Below are 25530 nucleotides of genomic sequence, written 5' to 3' on the forward strand. Positions count from 1 at the left end.
GAAGGAAGTCGAAGGACTTACACTACCAGACATCAATGCTTCCTATGGTTGGGCGCGGTGGCTCACGCCTGTAACCCCAGCACTTTGGGAGGCCGAGGCAGGCAGATCACTTCAGGTCAGGAGTTCAAGACCAGCCTGGCCAACATGGTAAAATCCCGTTTCTACTAAAAATACAAAAATTAGCCAGGTATGGTGGCACATGCCCATAATCCTAGCTACTCAGGATGCTGAGGTAGAAGAATCACTTGAACCCAGAAAGCAGAGGTTGCAGTGAGCCAAGATCATACCACTGCACTCCAGCCTGGACAACAGGAGACTCCGTCTCAAATTTTAAAAAGTTTAGTACATACACTAAGTATTATACTTTACTATAAATCTACAGTAATCAAGATGGTATGGTATTGACAAAAGAGAGAGAGATCAGTGGAGGAGAGAATAAAGCCATAACAGAGTTTAGAAATGGACCCATAAAGGCCAGACACAGGGGCTCATGCCTGTAATCCCAGCACTTTGGGACACCGAAATTGGCAGATCACGAGGTCAGGAGTTCAAGACCAGCCAGACCAACATGGTGAAACCTTGTCTCTACTAAAACTACAAAAAGTAGCCAGGTGTGATGGTGCACACCTGTAATCCTAGCTACTTGGGAGGCTGAGGCCGGAGCACTGCTTGAACGCAGGAGGCAGAGGTTGCAGTGAGCCGAGATTGTGCCACTGCACTCCAGCCTGGGAGACACAGCGAGACTCCGTCTCAAAAAAACAAAAGAGAAATAGATCCATAAAAATATAGCCAACTGATCTTTGACAAAGGAGAAAAGGCAGGCATTCAATGGAGTCGGGGAATGTCTTTTCAGAAATGGTGCTAACGACATCCACAAACAAAAAAACTTCAAAAATTAAAAATCTAGACACAGATTTTATACCCTTCACAAAAATTAACTCAAAATGTATCAGAGACCTAAACGTAAAATACAAAATTATAAAACAACTAGAATATACGAGAAAATTTAGGTTACCTTGGCTTTGATAATGACTTTTTAGATACAAGGCCAGAAGCAAGAGCCATGAAAAAAACACTGGCGAGTTGGACTTCATTAAAATTCAATAGTTATCCAATGTCACAAATGTACCACACAGACACAAGATGTAAATAACAAAGGAACAGCGTACAGCTGAGGGGAGGTTTTGAGGACTCTACAGTTTCCCATCAATTATTCTGTAAACCTTAAACCACTCTAAAAAAAAAAATAGCCTATTAATTGATAAAAAATAAAGTAAAAAGAAATGAGCTGTCAAGCCATGAAAAGAGCCTTAAATGCATATTACTAAGTGAAAGAAACCAATCTGAAAAGATTATATAGTGTATGATTCCAACTATATGACATTGTGGAAGAGGCTAGAGTAGAAACAGTAAAAAGAGCAGTGGTTGCCAGGTGTTACAGGGATGGGAGGGACGGATGAACATGAGAGCAATGAGGATTTCTTTCTTTTTTAAAAGAGTGTCACTCTTGCCGCCTAGGCTGGAGTACAATGGCGCAATTTCAGCTCACTGCAATCTCTGCCTCTCGAGTTCAACCAATTCTCCTGCCTCAGCCTCCTGAGTAGCTGGGATTACAGGCACCTGCCACCACGCCCAGCTAATTTTTCTATTTTTAGTCGAGACAACAGTTTCACCATGTTGGCCAGGCTGGTCTCTAACTCTTGACTCCAGGTGATCCACCCTCCTTGGCCTTCCAAAGTGCCAGGCCTCCTTCTTTTTTCTTTTTTTTTTTTTTTTGGAGACAGAGTCATGCTCTGCCACGCAGGCTGGAATGCAGCGGCACAATCCAGGCTCACTGCAACCTCCACCACCGGGACTCAAGCAATTCTCCTGCCTCAGCCTCCCATGCCCAACTAATTTTTTGTATTTTTAGTAGAGACGGGGTTTCACCATGTTGGCCAGGCTGGTGTCAAACTCCTGACTGCCTGCCTCGGCCTCCTAAAGTGCTGGGATTACAGGCATGAGCCACCGCACCTGGCCAGCACTGAGGATTTCTAGGGCAGTGACACTCTTCTACATAATGCTGTAACGATAGATATATGTCATCACATATTCTTCAAAACCTACACAATGCACAACACACAGTGTGAGCCTGAATGTACACTATGGGCTTCAATTAATAATAACACATCAACACTGGTTTATCCATTGTAACCAATGATCCACATTAATGCCAGATGCTAGTAACAGAGAAAAGTGAGGTGAGGGAGACTAGGCATATGGGAACCCTACCCTCTGCTTGATTGTAAACCTGAAACTGCTCTAAAAAATAATTTTTTTTTTAAAGCACTGGACAAACATTAAAGTGATCTTAATTCTACTCCCACTATTGTCAGAACTATCTACGAAAAGTTACAAATTTTCAGTTCCTCTGGTCTACAAACTTTTCTATACCCATATCCATCCCTAGCTTCTTTAAGTCTCAAAATCCTTCCCATTGCCTGCTCACACTCAGTTCTCCCCACTCTCGGGTATTCTCCAAGACTCTGAAAGTTATGCCACTCCTGTCTTCCCTACATTTTTAACGCCCTCACTTCCCAGTCTACAAACTTGTTTCCCCCGTCCCCCAAAACAAACAAAACTCTTCCGAGACCCCCAATTTCCCTCTATCATCCAATCTTCTGGTTCTTTTCAAAAAAGGTCTACCCTGTTGCCTCGCCCCCGCCTTATTTTTTAAGAGATGGCGTCCTGCTGTGTTGCCTAGGCTGGGGTGCTACGGCATGATCACAGCTCACTGCAGCCTTGAGCTCCCGCACGCCAGCGATCCTCCCGCCCCAGCCTTCGGTGTGGCGGATTACAGGCGTGTGCCACAGCATCCGGCCTGCGGTCGGCCCTGTTTCTGACTTTCCATCTGCTCTTCAATGTGCTATGCTCTTGACTTCCAACTCTGACTACCCTACAGAATATGCTCAAATCACCCAATTCTTCCCAGCTCCGCAGCCAGTGGGCTCTGTGTCTGTGCAGCACTTGGCACTACCTGTCACTCCTCCCTCCTTGAGATTCACTCCCGGGAACCGCTGTCCTCCACTCTAGGAGGTGTGACTCTTTTGTAAGCCCCGCCCCCAACCCCCACACGTATTAAATGTTGCAGTACCTCACGAGTCCCACCCTGTCCCAAACTCCAAGCCCTCTTAGGGAACTGTGTTCCAAGCCACCAGTCTGTTGATAACCCCCAAATCTGCATCTCTAGCCCAGACTGCTTCCTGTGTCTGTCCCACAGGAACCCAGGCATTCAGTCAACAACCACTCCCTGCTTCTTGAAGAAGCTACCCCTGCTCACAGGTGCACCTAGTCTGCTCCATTTGAACTAAGCCTCCAAGACCCCCTCAGAGTGAGCTTATCAGCTGGAAACATGACCCAGGCCAATCAGACTTTCCTCTCCTGAAAATTGGTAATTATGAGCAAACTTTCTTGACGCTTAAGCTAGGAAACCATGTGTGTGAAATGGAGAAAGCCAGTCTGCAGAGCCAGGAATGAAGGAGACAAAGAAGGGTGTACACCCAGCTCCCCGGAGAAAGACAAGCGGCTCCTGTGGTGGTGACATGCTGTCTGGGTGTTTCTGACCTTGCTATTCCGTCAGACACACCTATCCTTTCATAAACCTGTTTTTGTTTCTTTTTGTTTTGCCTACTAAGCCAGTTTTAGTCCATTTCTGTACCTAAAATCAGATTACCCCAAGATATTCTTCTATACACTACCAAGAAAAACATACCACCAATTAAACTGTATCATGCTATCAGTGTGTATCCTGATGTCAGAAATATTTAAAGGTAGAAATCAGTGTGACTTAAAAAATTAAATTTCAGGCTGAGTATGGTGGCTCACGCCTGTAATCCCAGCACTTTGGGAGGCCGAGGCAGGCGGATCACCTGAGGTCAGGGCCAGCCTGACCAACATGGAGAAACCCCATCTCTACTGAAAATACAAAATTAGTCGGGCGTGGTGGCACATGCCTGTAAACCCAGCTACTCGGGAGGCTGGGGCAGGAGAATCGTTTGAACCCAGGAGGCGGAGGTTTGCGGTGAGCTGAGATCCAGCCATTGCACTCCAGCCTGGGCAACACTGCACTCCAGCAGGAGCGAAACTCCGTTTCAAAAAAAACAAAACAAAACAAAAATTCAACTTTTATTTTAGATTCAGGGGGTACCTATGCAGGTTTGTTACAAGAATATACTGCATGACGCTGAGGTTTGGGGTACGAAGGACCCCATCACCCAGGGGGTGAGCGTAGTAACCAACAGGTAGTTCAGTTCCCCAGTCCTTTCCCCTGTCCCTCTTTTTCCTCCTCTAGTAGTCCCTGGTGTCTATCGTCCCCATCTTTATGTCCATGTGTAATCAATGTTTAGCTCCCCAAAGTGACTCTGAATCAACGGAATCCAATCTACACCTACTCCACACACCCCCGACTCCACAAACCTGAATGCCTTCTTGTCTTCCACCCATCCTTCAGGGCTAAGCTCCAAACTACTTTACTTTTTCTGAATCAGGATCAAGCAAAATTTAGAATGTAGCAATTACTCTCTATTATTTAATTTTTAATTGCTTAAGTCTTATCTGCCCAGCAAGATTATAAACTTCTTCAAGCCAGACTTGTCGTACACAGATCTATACAAATAATAAGTACTAAAAGTATTTAACTTGAAAAAAGAAAAAGGTTATTCGACAGATGGTAACTACTCCATTTTCCACTAAGCTCCAGAAAGGGAAGATTTCAAATAATAATTTAAGACGTGAGAAAAGAGTAACTATAACTTCTCATTTTTCCAACAAGGGAAGGGACTTACGTGGCAGTCAAAGAGAATTCAGGAAAATAAGCATATGTAGGTGCTCAACATAATTAGTTGTCAGGAAACAAAATTAAAACCACAAAGAAACTACCTCCTCACTAAAATTAAAGGGCTTGCAATATCAAGTGTTGGCAAAGATGTGGAAACCTGGACACCTTCAGACGCTGTGGACATGCGACATGGGGAAACTGTGGCAGCGGTGTGCACAACAGCTGAACATACATTTAACCGAGGACCCAGCACAAGAGTATTAGGTGCACCAAAAGGCACACACGCCAAATGCCTGTAAGAAAACAGAATAAACCATGGTGCGTTCACACAAAGCGCAGTGCCGTGCACAGAGGCGGGTGGAATCCGCCTCTAAGACAGAAGCCAAGCCAAACAAGCCAGGCACAAAGGACAAGCGGCAAGTGGCTCCATGACCCTGAAGTTCAACAGGTAACGCTAATCTACAGTAACGGAGGTCAGGAGGACAGTCACCTTTGTGGGGCTGGAATACAGACATACCCGGCATAATGACCTTTCAGTCTGTCAACAACAGACCACATAAACACCGTGGTACCATAAGATTATAATTTGTATTTTTACTGTATCTATGTTTGGATGCACAAATATTCACCACTGCATTAAGAGTTGCCTACAGTATTCAGTACAGAAACACGCTGTCCAGGAGGGTAGCACAGGAGCAACTGGCTGTACCAAGCCGCTAGGTGTGTAGTGGGCAACACCAGCTAGGTGTGTGTTAAGTGCACTCTGATGGTCCCACAACAACCAATTGGCCTAGTGACAGTGTCCCCCTCTTTAAGTCACACATGACTGTAATTAAAGGGTGAGAGTGCAAGGGAGCCTCTGGAATGCTGGGAATGGTCTTCCTTTGATGTGAGTGGTATTCCCTCTACAGGAGAGTGTCCATATGCAAAAATCCTTCAAGCTGTACATACAGCTGGGTCCCCACCCAGATTCCTTAACCAGGCCAGGGCACCCATGCCCCAGCTGCTGCCAGTTGCTACTAAGGGCTCTTTACTGCCACTCTCTCCCAGAAGAATGGCCCTCGGCTCAGGGTCAGCAGTACAACACTCCCACCCTCATCCCGGGGCGGGGGGGAACCTACAGCCACCAGCCCCTCTGCAGCAATTAGGGCCAACTGTGGCAAGCTCCTGGTGAGATGGGGCTAAAGCTAGCCTCCAGCTGAGACGCCCTTCCTCTTCAATTTCACTTGCACAAGGATCTCCTTAGCGCTTGTGAAGCTGACTGTATCTTACCTTATACCCCAATAAAAAGTGTTTTGTTTTTAAAGGGGTGATTGTTTCACACAGCTCAGGGTATCTTCCTTTGAGATTCTGATCAACAGATAAGAAACCTCACTCCCTCAGAGCAGAGATGCACTCCTTGGTGAAAACGGACCAACATCCATGGCCCGTGGGGTGTTCCTGCCCGCAACAGAGGCCGCGCCGCGCTATGAAAATGGCATGGAGTCTCAGGTGGTCTGCCACTAGCTTGCTGTGTGAATGTGCACTCGTTCAAATGCTCTGCGGCTCACCTTCCCAACTTGTAAGCAAGGAAATTTGGTCCAGAGATTCTCGGAAGTCTCTTCTAACCGGAGAAATCCTTTGATCTCTTAAGAAATTTTCATTAACGTGGAAGCCCCTAGGTGCTACCACGCCCACCCTGTAACCGCACAGTACTTAGTTGTGGAGCACAGCGACTTGCAAGCAATCACCATCACACAAACCTCAAAGCTTAAAAAGGATCAGCACACTTCTCTCCCAACTCTTGACCCAGGTTCCCTTCTACCCTCAGAAACTACCAAACACAGCACCATGGCACAATCTTAACAGCAGTTCCTCCTTGGCCTGCCAGCATCCACTCCGCGTTACGTGCCTACCTGGTGGTTGTGATATACAGAATATACTGACAAACAACAAAAACTAGGTGAAGCAATTTAAAGAACATTTCAGAAATGATAGGAAGGGGTGGGAAGGGAGGGGCGGGAGCAAGACCACACAGCATTCAAAGACTTAGCGGTTCCAGTGAACCAACCGATGCCCGTCTTCAGGGACAGACAGCTGGAAATTCTAGACTAGAACAGAGGCGTCATGGTTTGCCTACCCTTATTCTAAACAATTACCATGCGAACAACTTATGGCCCATCACAACAGATACAAGTCCGGAGTCTCTCCACAGTTTCCGGGAGGCTGGTAGCGAATAACTGCCCTGGTCTTGGATTCAAACACGTGGCTATTCATGAGGCGTTCTGCTTCCACTTCAGAGATTATCGACATCAGCAAATGCGCGCCGTTCACCTTCTACAACCGAAAACGCCCTTCAGGTGGCATTCGAAAAGCAGCCACTCCCTGATGCCATGCGGGAGCGAGCACGGAAAGCCCCATTTTTGAAAGCAAACACCCAGAAAGGGTAAGTTCACCTTGGGTGGCACAAAGCATGCCAGGGTTCCCCGGCCGCCTGCATGGAAGGGAGCCACGGCCAGCGCGCCCGGGTCCCGAAGCGCAGCGGACAGGCAAGGCCCCCACGGGCGCGGCCTCCAGTTCCAGCCAGGGAGGCCCCGAGTCCAGCCCTAAGTCCTAGGCAGAGTCCTGGCCCCAAGTCTCGGCCCCGAATCCAACCCGGAGTCCTTGCTGGGGCTGACCCGAGATCCGGCGAGGAAGCCCCGAGTCCCGGCCAGGGAGGCCCCGAGTCCAGCCCCGAGCCCCGGCCGCGCAGGTCCCGAGCCGAAGGAGCCCCGCCAACCCGGGCCTCACCTTCCTGCTCGCGCCGCCAAGAGACACCTTGGGCCGCGTCTTGAAGTCGCCTTCGAAGCTGAACATCCTGGCAGCCTAGCCCATGTGCGGACGGCGCCGCCGCGGAAGCAGCCGGGCGGGCGGGGCACGGGGGAGTGAGTGAGGCGGGAAAGGAGCAGCTAGGCCCAGCGGCCAATCTGGTGCCAGACTCGAGTGAGTGAGGCGGGAAAGGAGCAGCTAGGCCCAGCCCGTCTGTTTACACCCCACCTGTTCTATGTCTATGACACGCACAGACGGACGTAAATATTTACCATGTACACAGACATGCGCAGATTTGCCTCATACATACACAGCACACATATGCATCAATATACACACACAGCATCAATACATATCAATATGTATCATGTACACATACCTGTGTATGCATAAATATGCTCCTGGACTTACCAGGTAATCCCAGCACTCTGGGAGGCCAAGGCGGGTGGATCACCTGAGGTCAGAAGTTCGAGACCAGTCTCGCTAACATGGTGAAACCCCATCTCTACCAAAAATACAAAAATTAGGCCAGCGTGGTGGTGCGCACCTGTAGTCCAAGCTACTCTGGAGGCTGAGGCAGGAGAATCGCTTGAACCTGGGAGGCAGAGGTTGCAGTGAGCCGAGATCACGTTATTGCACTCCAGCCTGGGTGACAAAGCAAGACTCCGTCTCAAAACAAAAAAGGAAAAAAAGACCTGGCACCGCCTGTAATCACAGCACTTTGGGAGGCCGAGGCAGGTGGATCACCTGAGGTCAGGAGTTTGAGACCAGCCTTGCCAACATGGGGGAACCCACTCTCTACCAAAAATACAAAAATTAGCTGGGCGTGGTGGCATGTTTTTGTATAGGTGGTCCCCAACTTAAAGTTCTTAAACTTCTAGCTACTTGGGAGGCTGAGACAAGAGACTCGCTTGAGTCCACGAGGCAGAGGTTGCAATGAGCTGAGATCCTGCCACTGTACTCCAGCCTAGGTGACAGAGTGAGACTCTGTCTCAAAAAATAAAAATAAATAATAATAATAATAAACAGTCCTCCTGTGAACATTAGATCTATGGGCATATTTATGCTACATAACTGCAAGTTTGTGTCCTTTTACATATCTCTCCCCATTTTCCCCAGCCCCAGGAAGCATCACTCTACTCTCTGTTTCTAGATGGGATTTGACTGTTGGATTCCATGTGCAAGTGAGCTCATCAGTATGTTTCTCTCTGTGTCTCACTTATTTCACTTGGCATCATGTCCTCCAGGTTCACACATGTAGCCAATGACAGGAGTGCCTTCTGCATCTTGCTGTTATGAATAATGTTGCAATGAACTGAGAGGAGCACCAGAAGAAACAATTTCATTTCCTGTAGAGAGAGAACCAGCAGAGGGATCGCTGAGTCATGTGGTAGTTCTAGTTTTGTTTTTTTGCGGAAACTCCATACTGTTTGCCAAAATGGCTATACCTCCAACCATGGGCAAAGGTTTCTATTTGCCCACACCCTCACCAACACTTGTCTTTTGGATAATGGCCATGCTAATACTGTGAGGTGATATTTCATCGTGGTTTTGTTTTGCATTTCCTTGACGGTTACTGATGATGAGCACCTTTTCATTACCTCTTGGCCATTTTTATGTCTATTTGGAAAAATTCAGGCCCTTTGCTTGTTTTTTAATTGGGAAAACCCAACTTTTAAAACTAATATTTGTCGTTACTATGTGGAATGCACTGTTTTGGGGTTTTTTTTAAAATCTCTTTATTTTATTATTTTTTTTTTGAGACAGGGTTTCACTCTGTTGCCCAGGCTGGAGTGCTGTGGTGCAATCACAGCTCACTGCAGCCTCAACCTCCTGTGCTCAAGCAATTCTCCCACCTCAGCCTCCCAAATGGCTGGACTGCAGGTGTGTGCCAGCAGCCTGGCTATTTTTTTTCCCCTACCTCTTGCACAGGTGGGTCTCATTATGTTGCCCAGGCTGGTCTTGGATTCCTGGGCTCAAGAGATCCTCCTGCCTCGGCCTCCCAAAGTGCTGGGATTACAGGCATGAGCCACTGCACCCGGCTGTCATCTTCTTCTTTTTAATGCTAGATGCAAAGCACTAAATACATTTCACAACCTACTAATGGGTCTCAGCTCACAGTTTGAAAAATTCTGCCATATAAATTAAATATAGATAGATAGATGGTTAGAAAGATATACAAATACTCTACTGTTGTCTGAATGTTGGTGTCTCCCCAAAATCATAGTTTGAAACTTAGTCCCCAATGTGATCATATTAAGAGGAGGGGCCATTAGGAAGTCTTAATGCATGAGGGTCCACCCTCATGAAGGAAACCAGTGCCCAAGGCGGCCTGTTTGTCCCGTCTGCCATGTGGAGACACAGCAAGAAGGCACCATCCATGAAGCAGAGTCCTCAGACACAGAATGTAGGGTGCCTTGATCTTGGACTTCCCAGATTCCAGAGCTGTGAGAAATACATTTCTGTTGTCCAAAAATTACCCAGGCTAAGGCATTTTGTTATAGCAACCCAAACAGAATAGGCACCCACACCCAGACACAAATGTGTGCGTGTAAATATATATGTGAACAAGGTCACGGTTCATATATATGAATGTGTGTATATATATATATATAAAAGTGTGGTCTGTTTCCACACTCAGCCCAGGGTGGACATGTCTCTGTTCACATATATATATATATATGTATGAACTGTGATAGTTCATCACATGTAGAACTATCACAGTTCATACATATATATATAAACTATCACAGTTCATATATTTGAACTGTCATAGTATAGAATGTATTTTTAATCATAAAATGTTCCAATTTGGCCGGGCGCGGTGGCTCAAGCCTGTAATCCCAGCACTTTGGGAGGCCGAGATGGGCGGATCACAAGGTCAGGAGATCGAGACCATCCTGGCTAACCCGGTGAAACCCCGTCTCTACTAAAAAATACAAAAAACTAGCCGGGCGAGGTGGCGGGCGCCTGTAGTCCCAGCTACTCCGGAGGCTGAGGCAGGAGAATGGCGTTAACCCGGGAGGCGGAGCTTGCAGTGAGCTGAAATCCGGCCACTGCACTCCAGCCTGGGTGACAGAGCGAGACTCCGTCTCAAAAAAAATAAAATAAAATAAAATAAAATAAAATAAAATGTTCCAATTTTACCATTTTGAAAGTTTACAAATTTTGTCAGTTAAAAAATATAACCTTTTGTTTTTACCTTTCAGGTTAGCAAAGATTTAAAATTGGTAATATCAATATTTGTGACCTCTGTAAGTCTGCTCTGAAGTCTTGGCTCTTGTTGCCCAGGCTGGAGTGCAATGGCGTGATCTCTGCTAACTGCAACCTCCACCTCTCCACCTCCTGGGTTCAAGTGATTCTCCTGCCTCGGCCTACTGAGTAGCTGGGATTATAGGCATGCCACCATGCCCGGCTAATTTTTGTGTTTTTAGTAGAGATGGGGTTTCACCATGTTGACCAGGCTGGTCTTGAACTCGTGACCTCAGGTGATCTGCCCGCCTCGGCCTCCCAAAGTGCTGGGATTACAAGCGTGAGCCACCGCGCCAGGCCTGAAGTCTCAGATTCTGCTTCGAATGAACCCTTCCAATGTCTGGGCTAGGAGGAGAAGCATGCATGCTCATGTGACTCTCACACCAACCTCAGTGTTGCTGGTAACTGGGGAATGCTCTCCCACATCTGCTGGGCCTCTTTCAAACGTTCTGACCGGCCCACGTGGGTAGGGAAGAAGTGCTCCTGACTGCACCTCTACCCATCTCAACACCACTGTCCGGCGTCTGGTCTGTTTCCACACTCAGCCCAGGGTGGGCGCGTCTCTGTGCTGAGGTCGGTGTGTCTGCTGGGTGGCGCTCCTCCATGAGCCACTTCTTCCCCGGGTATCCACTGGAGAACCAGTGATACTGCAGGAAAAGCTGTCTTATCAGGATCATTTCACCGTCTTTAACTTGATTCCTAATGAAGGATTTTCAAGGATTTTAAAAGTACCTTTATATAGAAAATTTCAAACTCAACAAGCCGGGGAGACTCATATGACCAATAAGTCTCCATCAGCTATCACCCAGCGTCGGTGACTGCCCACCCCGGGGCCAGTCTTATGTGACAGACTCCCCTCCATCCCTTTGAAGCAAATTCCAGACATCGTTTCGTCAGTATCTCTTAAAAAGTGGAATTTTTGTACAAGATTATGATCTCGTTATCACTCTACAAAGATTAATAATTTTCAAGAGTAATTTTCACTATAAAAGATTTTCAGGCTGGGCATGGTGGCTCACACCTGTAATCCTAGCACTTTGGGAGGCCAAGGTGGGTGGATCGCTTCAGCTCAGGAATTTGAGACCAACTTGGGCCACATAGCAAGATCCCATCCCTAAAAAAAAAAAACACACAAAAAAATTAGCCAGGCATGGTGGCTGTAGTCCCAGCTACTCGGGAGGCTAAGGTGGGAAGATCCCTTGAGCCTGGGAGGCAGAGATTGCAGTGAGTGGAGATTGCACCACTCTACACCAGCCTGTGGGAGAAAGACAGACCCTGTCTCAAAAAAAAAAAAAATTCCAACCATAGGTGCTGACCTAGAACCTAATGCTTGTACACTCCGACTCCAGTGAACAGCACTGTTTACTTGGCCTACTTCCTCTTGTAGACAGCAAACTCCTAAAGGGTGAGGAGCTGTCTACCTCACTTTTGTACCAACTGCAGGCCCTCAAATATGTGTTGGATTAAACAGATGATTGTGGAAAGAGTAGGTCAAAATCCTACAACTACTACATACCTATCAGAGCAGCTAAAATAAATACTGACAGCATCAAATGCTAGCAAGGAGGTGAAGAAACTACACCTCTCATATGTCACTGTGGGAAAGTAAAATGGTGCAACCAGTCTGGAAAATAGTTTGGCAGTGACTTTAATAAAAAAACTTAGCTGGGCATGGTGGCTGGTGCCTGCAGTCCCAGCTACTCAGGGGGCTGAGGTGGGAGGATTGTTTGAGCCTAGGAGGTTGAGGCTGCAGTAAGATGTGACTGTGCCACTGCACTCCAGCCTGGTCAACACAATGAGACCCTGTCTCAGAGAAAATGTAATTAATTTAATTTATAAACTAAACATACACTTACCACAGGACCCAGCAATTGCATTCCTGTGCATTTACCTCAGACTAATGAGAACTTATGTCTATCAAACATTTTACACAGATGTCCACAGCAGCTTGATTTGTAATAGCCCAAATTTGGAAACACCAAAATGCCCTTCAAAGGATGATAGTTAAACAAACCTCAGCAGGTGCACGCCATGGACACTACTCAGCAATTTTTACAAAGAACAAACTACTGATGCCCACAGACAGCCCTCAAGGGTATCCTGCTGACGGGAAAAGCCAGTCCCATAAGGTCACACCATACTGTATGACTCCATTCACATGACAAGGACAGGGAGGAAGAGGAGGAGGCTGGCTTCAAAGGGAGGCCATTGTGGTGATGGAGCAATTTTGTAACTTGACCTATGCCACCATGCCAGGCTAATTTTTGTATTTTTTGTGGAAATGGGGTTTTGCCATGTTGCCCAGGCTGGTCACCTGCCTCAGCCTCTCAAAGTGCTGGAGTTACAGGCATGAGCCATCATGCCCAGCTGTGATGGTTAATATTTGTGTCAACCTGAGGGCCCTAAGGGATGCCCAGATAGCTAGTAAAACATGATTCTGGGTGCTGCCTTCACCAACATGAGCAGGCAACCTCCAACTCACTCAGAGCCTGAATAGAAGAGAAAGGTGTTTAGGAGGAGCAAGATTATATGGAGGAGAAAAAAAAAAGGTGGAAGGACGGAACCTGAGGGAAACTTCTCCCTCTTTGTTCTTGAGCTGGGACATTCATCGTCTTCTGTCCGCGGGCATCAGAGCTCCGGGCTATTGCTTCAGACTCTGGACTTCACTGGCTCTTCACCCCGTCCCACGCCACCAGCTCTCCTGCGTCTCAGGATTACAGACAGCAGATGGTGGGAGTTCCCGGCTGCCACAACCACCTGAGCCAATTCCTCATTATAAATCTCTCTCAAATGCAGATATAGGTATAGCTATAGATATATACCTCATATTGGTTCTGTTTCTCTGGAGACCCTAATACAGAGATTAGTTTATACTAATATATACTCTAATATATATATATATAGAGATTAATATATAGCCTAATATATATAATATAGATATATAACCTAACATATATTATATATTATATTTTATTATATATAATATATATTATATTTTATATTTTATTTTATAAAATATATAATATATAATTTTATTATATTATATATTTTTATAAAATATATTTTATATATAATTTTATATTTATATTTATTATTTTATATTTTATTATATATAATAAATTTTATTTATTTTATATATAATATATATTATAATTAATTAATATAATTATAATATATATTATAATATATAATTATGAGATATATGAGATATATATGAGATTATATGAGATAATAATATATATATAATTATATATATTATTATATATATTATAATTATATATTATATATAGAGAGAGAAAACATATATCTCCCCTATGGCTCAAATTTTCCAGTGTTTGAAAAAGCCCCGAATGTCTCATCGCACTCTATTAGGAAACATATATACTCCTCCTATCTCTCCTTCCTTCCTTCTATCCCTTTGCTCCAAAGGAATCTAATATGAAATGCAATATATTTCTAAGTTATTGTTTATGGACGCTTGTAAGAGCTTCCCAGTGTATCTGAAGATTCTGCCTGAAAACCACACGTTGTTTCAGAAGTTCTTTTGCAAACTGCAGGAGAGAAAAGGAAGAGCTGCTTTCACCAAGAAAGTCGTTTCTCCAATTTCTTCCGTCTTACACGCTATCTTGTCTTAGTTACCTCACAATTCAAACATATGATACAAATTGGCTATATTTTTATTTTAAAAATTCATTATTTAGAATAGTAATACATGTTAATTATTTTAAAAATCAATTCCAATGTACACAAAGTAATAAATGAAAAAAACCTATTTGCCCTACCTCCTCATCGTATCTTTGAGATTATTGATCTATCATCTCTCTCTCTCTTAGTTTCTTATCACTCCTGTAACAAATTGCCACAAGCTGAGAGGTTTAAAACAACACAAATGCATTGCTCTACAGCTCTGGAGGTCAGAAGTCCTCACAGGTCTCCCTGGGCTGAAACCAAGGCATCAAAGGGCAGGTTCCTTCTGCAGACGCCGGAGGAGGTTCTGTTCTTGCCCTGTCCAGCCTTCTCTGGCTCATGGCCCATTCCAGCAATCACTTCACACCAACCACTGCTCTGTCCTCAATTCCCTTCCCTGACTGACCCTCCTGACTTCCCATCACAGGCACCCTGGGATGACACGGGGTCCACCACGTAACCCAGGATCACCTCCCCGGGCAAAATCCTTGACTTCATGACATCTGCAAGGTTCCTTTTGCTGTGTAAGATAACATCCACATGTTCACAGGATTAGGACATGGACGTATTTAGGGAACCATGATTCTGTGTGCCATACTATCCATCTACAATTTTTTTGTTTTTAAACAAGATCATTTTCCTCATTTCCCCCAAAACTTTCTTTCTTTGGGAACCAAAATATATCATAACTAGAGATGTAGTGCATTAATTTTAACATTAATTAACTCATTTTACTGCATTAACTGGAATGCTTAGAATCTTATTGTATGAACACTCCAGAATTTATTATTTTACCATTTCCCCATTGTTTCACACCTAGGCAGATGTCTCTTTTTTTTTTTCTCTTCCTATTTCAATTTAGGCTGCAAGAACATTCTTGCACACAGGTGGGAGCTCTTTCTGCAGGATGGACACTCGAAAGGGCATAGCTCTATCGCTGCATGGAAGGGCACTGGCCATCACCCAGCATCAGGCACATGCACGCCAAGCCCTGCTGAGCCAGCTCCTCACACCTGCTAGCACGGCTGCTATCCAAAAGACAGGAGGTAACAGGTGTTGGTGAGGATGAGGAGAAAAGCAAACCTTGTACACTGTGTGAATGTGAATTGGTATAGCCAGTATGGAAAACGGCATGGAGGTTCCTCAGAAAATTAAACATAGAACTACCCTATGATCCAGCAATCCCACTCCAGGCTATATACCCAAAGGAAATGAAACCATGGTACGGCTGAGTTGAAGGGTATACATGCCTAAATTTCAATAGGTTCTGTTAACTGCTAACCCCAAAAGACACACCACCTCTCCTTCAGGTATCATCCTGGGACCACCAGCGAGCAAGGTAGATTTGGATCCCAGAGGCTCTGAAGTGGGTCCAAAGAAAACATTCATTAAATGAACGCCGTGGCCACAGTACACCTGAGGCTGAACATTCTCTCCTTCCTCCATTTACTACACCAAATTATGTCCAGCCACCCTGTCCGATAGAGCTCATCAGAAGTTATCAATGAGATTAAGTGGTCACATTAAGATTCTCTGATTATTGGCTGGGCACAGTGACTCACCTCTGTAATCCCAGCACTTTGGGAGGCTGAGGCAGGCATATCACTTGAGGACGGGAGTTTGAGACCAGCCTGGGCAACATGATGAAATCCCCATCTCTACTAAAAACACAAAAATTAGCCAGGTGTAGTGGTGGGCACCTGTAAGCCCAGCTACTTGGGAGGCTGAGGCAGGAGAATCACTTGAACCCAGGAGGTGGCGGTTGCAGTGAGCCAAGATCATGCCACTGCACTCCAGCCTGGACGACAGAGTGAGACTCTGTCTCAAGAAAAAAAAAAAAAAGATTCTCTGAAAATAAAATACAAAAAGACTTTCCAATAAACACAATTGTAAAGAAATATGGGGATGGCAGTTACTGTGCAGGAAAGACCACCGCGACAACTTCCCAGTTAGTGCCCACAGAGTGTCTCAAGCTGGGTGGTCTTCCTTGAGACGTGTGCTTCGATCTTACTCTTCAAAATTTAAATATCTGTTTAATACACTTTCTGTAGGTATAATAACTTTAATAATAATTGTTTAGAAAAATAAACCTCATTAATAAAATGCCCACAATAAGATGTTCTGCATTTGAATATATTCTCCTCTTCATTATCATATTCCAGGGGAAGTTAAAGCATTAAAAAAATTAAATTGTTCCGCAAGATTAAAGTCTCAAACATTAAAGTCCAAAATAATTAAAATGGACAGAAATGAAGGGAGAATGGACAATTCAAAGTAGTAACTAGAGACTTCACTACTTTAATTTTTTTTTTTTTTTTTTTGAGTCTTGCTCTGTTGCCAGGCTAGAGTGCAGTGGCACCATCTCAGCTCATTGCAACCTCCGCCTCCTGGGTTCAAACAATTCTCCTGTCTCAACCTCCTGAGTAGCTGGGACTACGGGCACCCGCCACCACATCCAGCTAGTTTTTGTATTTTTAGTAGAGATGGGGTTTCACCATGTTGGCCAGGATGGTCTCAATCTCTTGACCTCGTGATCCGCCCACCCAAAGTGCTGGGATTACAGGCATAAGCCACCGCGCCAGCCCCACTACCTCAATTTTAATGCATAGAAACTAGACAAAAGAAGGCCGGGCGCGGTGGCTCAAGCCTGTAATCCCAGCACTTTGGGAGGCCAAGACGGGTGGATCACGAGGTCAGGAGATCGAGACCATCCTGGCCAACATGGTGAAACCCCATCTCTACTAAAAAATACAAAAAACTAGCCGGGCAAGGTGGCAGGCGCCTGTAGTCCCAGCTACTCGGGAGGCTGAGGCAGGAGAATGGCGCAAACCCGGGAGGCGGAGCTTGCAGTGAGCTGAGATCCGGCCACTGCACTCCAGCCTGGGCGACAGAGCGAGACTCCGTCTTAAAAAAACAAAAAACAAAAAACAAAAAAAAAAGAAACTAGATGAAAGAAAGATGAGAACATTTAAATAACAATACAATCCAACTAGACATAACACCTGTGGACACTCTGCCAGCACCAACAGAACACATGTGATTCTCCAGGGCACACGGAGGATTCTCCAGGATAGCCCATGTGCGAGGCCGTAAAGCAAGCTTCAGCACACCTGCAAAGGAGCAGGTAACTCAGAGCACATGCCCCAAGCACAAGGGAGTGACATTAGAAATCGATGACAAGAGTCGGGCACAGCACTCACACCTGTAATCCCAGCACTTTTGGAAGGCCGACGTGGGAGGATCACTTGAGGCCAGGAGCTCAATGCCTGTCTGGGCTACATAGCAAGACCCCATCTCTATATAAAAAAAATTAATAAATTAGTTGGTGTAGGGGCACGTGCCTATAGTCCCAGCTACTTGGGAGGCTGAGATGGGAAGATCACTTGAGCCCAGGAGTTCAAGACTGCAGTGAGCCATGATGGCGCCACTGCACTCCAGCCTGGGCGACAGAGTGAGACTTTGTGGAGACAATTTGGGAAACTCACAAATATGTGGAAATTATACAACACACTCCTAAATAGCCAATTAGTCTAAGAAAAACAGAAACCAGAAAATACTTTAAGATGAATAAGAATGAAGACACAATGTACCAGAGATCACAGCAGGGACCATGGCATTTAACAGGAGGGTAGATACGATTTTCCACTCACCAAAATGCAAACCCTCTGTGCAGCTTAGCCAGAATCCATGCCAAAAATTCTCAGTTGCTGGTCAGGTGCGGTGGCTCACGCCTGTAATCCCAGCATTTTGGGAGGCTGAGGCGGGTGGATCATTTGAGGTCAAGAGTTCAAGACCGCCTGGCCAACATGGTGAGACCCTGTCTCTACCAAAAATATGAAAATTAGCCAGATATGGTGGCACATGCCTGTAGTCCCAGCTACTTGGGAGGCTGAGGCACAAGAATTGCTTGAGCCTGGGAGGCGGAGGTTTCAGTGAGCTGAGATCATGCCACTGCACTCCAGCCTGCAACTGTGGCCTGCACGTCCTCTCCTGCACCCCAGAAGGTGGTATTCAAGACACAGGGGCAAGCTCAATCAGGCCTTACTTCAGGTGCTTTTCTGGCCGATCCCAAATTTTTGAAACCCTCCTTTCCTTTACCTGATGAGTCCCACGTCTCTGGCACTCAGAGCTCTGCCTGTGTGACCTCTCTGCCTGGGACACCAGCTCCAGTGGCTTCAGGACAGTTTCAAGTCAGTGCTGGGGCATGCCTTGTCCTGGCTCACCCTGTAGAACCGCATCTGCCCGTGGATGGCGACTCCGAATGGTTCTGTCCTCACCTCACAGTGACTCCTGCCCTATAGCCATGAATCCTGACCCCAGAGCCTCTGCGGGGTTTCCCGTAGGGTCACCAGAAGCCTCCCCCTGCCCACATCCCCCACCCAGGCTCTCGGCCCCGACCTGACTCGTTCTGCACCTTGAGTTGAACTTCTCCAGGAGAGGTGGGGCCTTGGTGTGCAGCTGTCCCGAGGGGCCTCGGTGTGCAGCTGAGATGCCCCTCAGACTCCCCTGAGCCTGGCCCTTGCCTGCTCTGAGGTCCACAGCCCACACCCTTGCTCACGCCTTGCCGCATAAGGCCCAGGGCACTCCAGAGACAGGCAGCCTCTGCACCTGGGCCCTCCCCTGTGAGCTGCAGTCACCCAATAAGGCCAAAATGTTATGTGGCCTATGATGTCCATCCTCGCCTCAAGCTGCAGCTGTAAACAGCCGGCTGCACTGCCGGGGATGCTCCTGCGGGGTTTGCTGTGAGACCCAGGCCTCCCTGGGGCCGGCGCTCAGCTCCAAGGCCTGGGGCAACGGCCAAAGCACTGCCAGGGGCTCCTTCTCCAGGTGTGAAATGATTCCCCAAAGATCTGTGTCCCAGGCTCCCAGTTCTCAGAAATGAACCGATAATGCAAGTGTGGAGGGCAGGGAAGGGCTGAGTCACGGGAGGAGCTTGGCTGAACAAGGGCCAGGAGGGGCGGGGTGAGTGAGAAGGCAGGTGAAGGCCCCACTTGGAACAGAAGAAAGACAGCGTGTCTGGGACAAGAGAGAAGGGCCAGAGCCTGACTGCCCGGAGGCGTGGGGACCCAGAGGCTTCTCCTTCCTTGGAGGAAGGCAGGCAGCACGCCTCGTAAGTCTAGGCTTTTCCATTTTCTTCTTTTTCTCATAAAGCTATTTAAGGTTAAGGACTGTGGAGTTTTTTGCTAAAATCGGAACAGTGGCCACTATGCATGGGCTGACATGGCTGTGACTTCACAGCTACCCGGTACAGACCGCCGAGCTGTTCTTCCATGAAACCTTGTTTACACTGTCAATTGCAGACTGAGTAATATTCAGATATCCATGCATGCTTTCAACTTCCTAACACTTAAGACGTCTCCTAGTAGTAAAGCATTGTTGAGACTTGGGTTCCAGCCCTTCCCTGACCCTTCCTAACTGCATGACTTTGGTGAGTCACTTAACCTCATCAACTTCATCTGCCAAGTGGGCAGGATGCCTCACGAGGTGGAAGGCATGGGCCTGGCCAGGCTCCACTCTTGAGAGCTACATTTTAGTGATACAAACGCTGAATGAGCCCGGTCGTTTCAGACCAGTGTTATTAACACTCAGCATCTGCACTCAAAGGGCATTTTGCTAAGTTCATAGGCTGAAAGAACTGTGATAATAAACAGTATGAAAACACCAAGTATTGATAATATGCTGCTGTTAACATTCTACTCTTTTCTGCATGATCATCATCATCATTTTAATCATTTAAAAAGGTTAGACAATTAAGCGTGTGTTTGGCAGCCCTTCAACGTGTGGGAAGCAGGAGGCCAAATTGCAAGTGCTCCTTGTCGCCTTGGACAGCTGGAAGCTGCCAGGACAGCCAAGGAGAGTTCCTCCTCCAGAGCGCGGAGCGTCCTGTGTTTTGGGAAGATACACTTACACTTCTGCTCAAAGTCATCTATGAATAATCAAGTGTTGGAACATATAGGCACAGCAGTGGAAAATCAAAGCTCCTCTTTACTGAGGATTCATATTTTGTCAGGTATGACACGACATGCCATATAGACTTTTTTTTTGAGATGGCGCAACCTCCACCTCCTGGGTTCAAGCGATTCTCCTGCCTCAGACTCCCGAGTAGCTGGGATTACAGACGCCCACCACCATGCCCAGCTAATTTTCATATTTTTAGTAGAGATGAGGTTTCACCATGTTGCCCAGGCTGGTCTCGAACTGCTGACCTCAGGTGATCTCCTGCCTCAGCTTCCCAAAGTGCTGGGATTACAGGCGTGAGCCACTGCGCCCAGCTTAGTTTTTTAGTTCTTTATTTGGTCCTCTGGGCAGTCTCTTACAGGTGTGAGCCTGTGCGCAGCCCCATACAGACTTTTAAACTTATGTGCGTAGAGCAGTCCTATGAGGGAAACATTATTACCCACATTTTACAAATGTGGAAACTGAAGCTTAGAAAGAAGCCCCGGGCCTGGTGTCTCCCCCAAGACGCACTGCTTTGTAACCTACGGTGGCCGGGGTCGAATTTCCCGAGACGCACCGCTTTGTAACCTACGATGGCCAGGGTTTAATTTCTAGCAACACAGATGAGGCTTTGCCTCAAAGATACCCATAAAACTTATTTTGTTTACTCTGGGTGAAAAAAAATGCTGTAAAACAAGCTGATGTAAAGACAGCATTGCAAAGAGCACTTCACTTAAGCACTTTCTGAGAGTGAAACATCCCAGCAGCGCAGGCTGCCAAAGAGCGAAGACATTTCATTTAAAATTACACTGGCGCAAGACCATCAAAGTATCCTTAACATTTTCATTAAATTGAGATACAGATCTAGTTAGAGTAGTAAATCTCTTCCGATACAAGGAGTTAATTGAAGAGCCAAGGCTACAGGCAACAGTGAGCCTGAAATAATCACCAGCTGCAAGGAATCCAGAAGAACCCGAGGCCTGGCGCAGAGCTCTCCATGTGCTGTTGTGAGATCTACGCAGGTGGGGCCTCCCTGTGCCCTCACCACGGCGCACACCGGAGCAGCGAGTGTGGCGGGGGGGGGGGTGGGGATGGGGAGGCGGGGGAGGGGGGTGGGGAGGGGGAGGCGGGGGGGTGGGGATGGGGAGGCGGGGGGGTGGGGATGGGGAGGCGGGGGGGGGGGATGGGGAGGGGGGGGGGGTGGGGATGGGGAGGCGGGGGGGGGGTGGGGATGGGGAGGGGGGGGGGGGGGGGGATGGGGAGGCGGGGAGGACCAGGTCAGGCATCTATCTGTGTTCAACAGGCTTGATTATGGTTCAGCATGGTGAGGACAACAGATCCAGGACGGCTGCCATTGAAAAGATGGCTTGTTACAGATCCCGAGAGAAGGGCAGGTCGCACCACAGGGGCCACACAGGGGTGCGCCGGGGTTGGTCGTGATGCTGGGGGGTGGAGGAACCGAGCAGGAGCCTCTATTGTGGTTTCCACAATAAGGGAGGCCAAGGCAGGGTCAGAAGGCCCGGGACTGCCCAGCTTGAATAACTCTAGCCCTCTGGGGCCAGGGGCTGCCCCACGTCTGGTACCTGCCCTGGCGTGACAAGTGTGGGTGAACAGTGGCCTGGGGTGTAGCCCACAGAGGAGGCGGTGGGTGTGGGCTCTGCACTGCAGGGTTTGCATGTGGAAAGCCTGTGTGGGGTGGGCAAGTGTTCACTATCCAGGAATCGGCTGTTTGTGGGAGGGGCAGCCTCCCAGGGTCAACAGGCCCCAGATGTCAGAGCATCAGATACAGAAAATAAACAACATGGTTACTACAGCATCAAAGGACCAAGGTTCAAATCTCAGGTACTGCCTGTATGAGCAAGTCAGGCCACCTCTGAGATCTGTCTGCTCCTGTGTAACTCAGAGAGGATCACACCAATCATTCGATTAGACAACTTGTTTTTTTAAATGTAGCTTAGTACTTGGCACATTATAGTTATTGCTAAATATTAGCTAATTAAATCTTATGGCATTTAAAATAGTAGTTATAATCTCTTATCCAACACAGTTTGGACTAGAAGTGTTTCAGATTTTGATTTTTTCAGATTTTGGAATATATGTAATAATCAGATTATATTGAGGGTGGGACCCAAATCTAAACATGAAATTCATTTATGTTTCATATACACCTTACACACATAGCTGAAAATAACTTGATGCAATACTTAAACATAATTTTGCGCAGAAAACAAAGTTTGCATTTTGACCGTGACCCATCACGTGAGGGCACGCACGAGATTTTCCACTTGTGGCATCATGTTGATGCTCAAAAGGTTTTGAATTTTGGAGTTTTTCAGATTTGGGATTTTCGGATTAGGGATGCTCAGCCTGTATGTGCACAGCTTCTCTGGCACTCTCTTCAAAAGATGGAGCCTGGGCCGGGCGCAGTGGCTCACGCCTGTAATCCCAGCACTTTGAGTGGCCGAGGTGGGCAGATCACCTGAGGTCAGGAGTTCAAGACCAGCCTGGCCGACATGGTGAAACCCTGTCTCTACTAAAAATACAAAAATTAGCCGGGCTTGGTGTCGGGCACCTGTAATCCCAGCTACTCAGGAGGCTGAGGCAGGAGAATCACTTGAACCCAGGAGGTGGAGGGTGCGGTGAGCCAAGATCATGCCACTGCACTCCAGCCCTGGCAACACAGTGAGACTCAGTGCCAAAAACAAACAAAGAAACAAAAGATGGATCCTGAAGCCAGGTGACATGGCTTATACCTGTAGACTCAGCTACGTGGGAGGCTGAGATGGGAGGCGTTCAGAAGTTCAGGATTGGCCTAGACAACATGGCCAGACCAATCTCAAAAAAAAAAAAAAAAAAAAAAAGATGGCGCCTGTGCCTCTCCCCTGAGCACAGGTTGGATTTAGCTGCTCTTTTCTGCTGAGTAGAAGAAACCCGGACATGGCAGCGTGGGCCTCGGAGACACATTCATGCGAGGCACTCGGCTTCCTGTGTGCTCCCTCTCTTGGGTCATGCATCCTGGAGAAGGCAAACACCCCACAGGGAGGATCCTCAGGCAGTGCACAGAGGGCCCCACGCGGCACGGAGCCGAGGCCTCCAGCTCCACCCCTCAACAACAGGGTCATCCTGAGGTGGGCCCACCTGCCTCCGTTGAGCCTTTGGCAAATGCAGCCACAGCCAGCCTCTTGACTGCAGCCTCGCAAGAGGCCCCGAGGGATAACCACTTAGCGAAGCCATCACCAAACCCCTGGCACGCAGCAGCTGGGCACCAGATGTGTCTTGCTTGTGAGCCAAGTGTTGGGTAGTTCGCTGTGCAGCAGGGCCAGCGGGTCTAACCTCAGGGGAATCTCCAAGCTGGGCTCTGCCAGTACCATTTGCAGCACTTAGGCCTGGATAGACAATCTCTAGAGAAGTTTCCAGAACCACTTTCTAGTCAGTTCCAGAGATTTCCAGACAGAGGTGCAGGGGGTTTGGAATCCTGCCCATCTGTGCTGTGCTCACCTGGATTGAAATGGCCGGTGGTTGGCCGGGCGCGGTGGCTCACGCCTGTAATCCCAGCACTTTGGGAGGCCAAGACGGGCGGATCATGAGGTCAGGAAATTGAGACCATCCTGGCTAACACGGTGAAACCCTGTCTCTACTAAAAAATACAAAAATTAGCCAGGCGCCGTGGCGGGCGCCTGTAGTCCCAGCTATACCGGAGGCTGAGGCAGGAGAATGGCTTGAACCTGGGAGGCGGAGCTTGCAGTGAGTGGAGATCCCGCCACTGCACTCCAGCCTGGGCGACAGAGCGAGACTCCGTCTCAAAAAAAAAAAAAAAAAAGAAATGACCAGTGGCTAAGAAGCTGGTGGAGGTGGCCACAGAGCCCTCTCAACCGCTGGGTCTGGGCGAGACGCACTTTTGCCTCCACACCTTACCCTGTGTCCCACTTAACTATCTTGGAAGCCACATTGGGTGCTCAATGACACACATTTAAAAAACAGTTTAGTTATGACAATGTCTTTTATGCAACCACGGCTTTAGTCCTAGTCTGTAGACACCTTCACTAGGAAGACCAGTGAACATGCAGCTTCCTCAAACTGCAGTTACAGAAACAAGGACCATGGATTTTACCTTCAAATTATCACCAGGTCTCAACCATTTTTCACATAAAGATCCTCCATTTCACTTAAAGCCTCGACCATTTGTTATTAAAATGTACCTTCTTCTCCCTCTCCCTTGCCTTGCCTGTGATGCTTTTCCTCCCGAGAACGGCTGTGTGTGGATGCAGCAGCTCGCACTTCTTGACAGGAGCGTGAAATTGTCAGGGCAAGCTACGTCATGCTCAGGTACAAACAACCCCTAGGTTTACCTGGTACTAAGGCAAGGTCTGCTGGGAGCCTGGACGGCTCTCCAGCACAGTGTCCGCCGCGGCCACTTGACAGGTCAGGCCACCCGGCTCTCGCGCCTCCATCTCCACAGTGGGGACAAGAACACGATGGTCTCAGGGTGATGAGAAGTGGCACATGGTCCTCCCACGCATGCCCACTGGCAGAATCTTATTCCACGGTCCCTAGACCCACCCAACTGCCAGGACATGAAGATGTGGGATCATCTAGGGGCCCAGAAGAACAGGAGAAACAGACAGGAAGAGAAAGCAAAGACCCCACTCCAGGGCTGCCTGCATTCGGCAGGTACACGTGGGCTGTGCGCCAGGAGCTGGAGACACAGCAACAGAGACAAGCCCCCTCTCCGTGTGACGCTCACACCCAAGTGGCCATCCGTTGTTTCTTCTAACCTCTCAGCACCTGGTCCTGTCTGCACCACCTCACATTCAGGAGGTGTAGATGGGCTGATCAACAAAGCTAAAATCTTATCCAATGGAGCAGTCACCACAGAAACTTCCCAGCTGACAGGAAGGGACCCCATCTGACTTCTCCCAGCCCAGTGCCTCATGTATTAATAGAAAATCAAGAGAAGGGATTGATTTAAATTTATGATGAAATATTTTGGACATACAAAATGACTAAAAGGATAAAATATCAAGTTCCAAGGACCCATTGCCCAATTTACA

At 47.4% G+C, this 25530-nt stretch overlaps 1 protein-coding gene across 3 annotated transcripts in view; it reads right to left on the reverse strand.

The window, feature by feature from the left end:
* UBE3C (ubiquitin protein ligase E3C) overlaps nucleotides 1–7717 on the reverse strand; it is a 542607-nt gene extending 534890 nt beyond the window's left edge. Inside the window, exon 1 of one of the 3 annotated variants that reach the window (XR_007724501.1) lies at nucleotides 7586–7709. Coding sequence is in view for 1 of the 3 variants with exons in the window: in XM_050785708.1 (XP_050641665.1) it covers nucleotides 7586–7651 (66 nt within the window). In the remaining 2 variants the exon portion in view is untranslated. Of the gene's footprint in view, nucleotides 1–6935; nucleotides 7274–7585 lie in introns of those variants that run through there. The other 2 variants (XM_050785708.1, XM_050785709.1) reach the window with 2 other exon arrangements.
* Nucleotides 7718–25530: the final 17813 nt, after the last annotated feature.

Source organism: Macaca thibetana, chromosome 3 (assembly GCF_024542745.1).
Source record: "Macaca thibetana thibetana isolate TM-01 chromosome 3, ASM2454274v1, whole genome shotgun sequence".
In the NCBI taxonomy this organism is placed as follows: Eukaryota; Metazoa; Chordata; class Mammalia; order Primates; family Cercopithecidae; genus Macaca; species Macaca thibetana.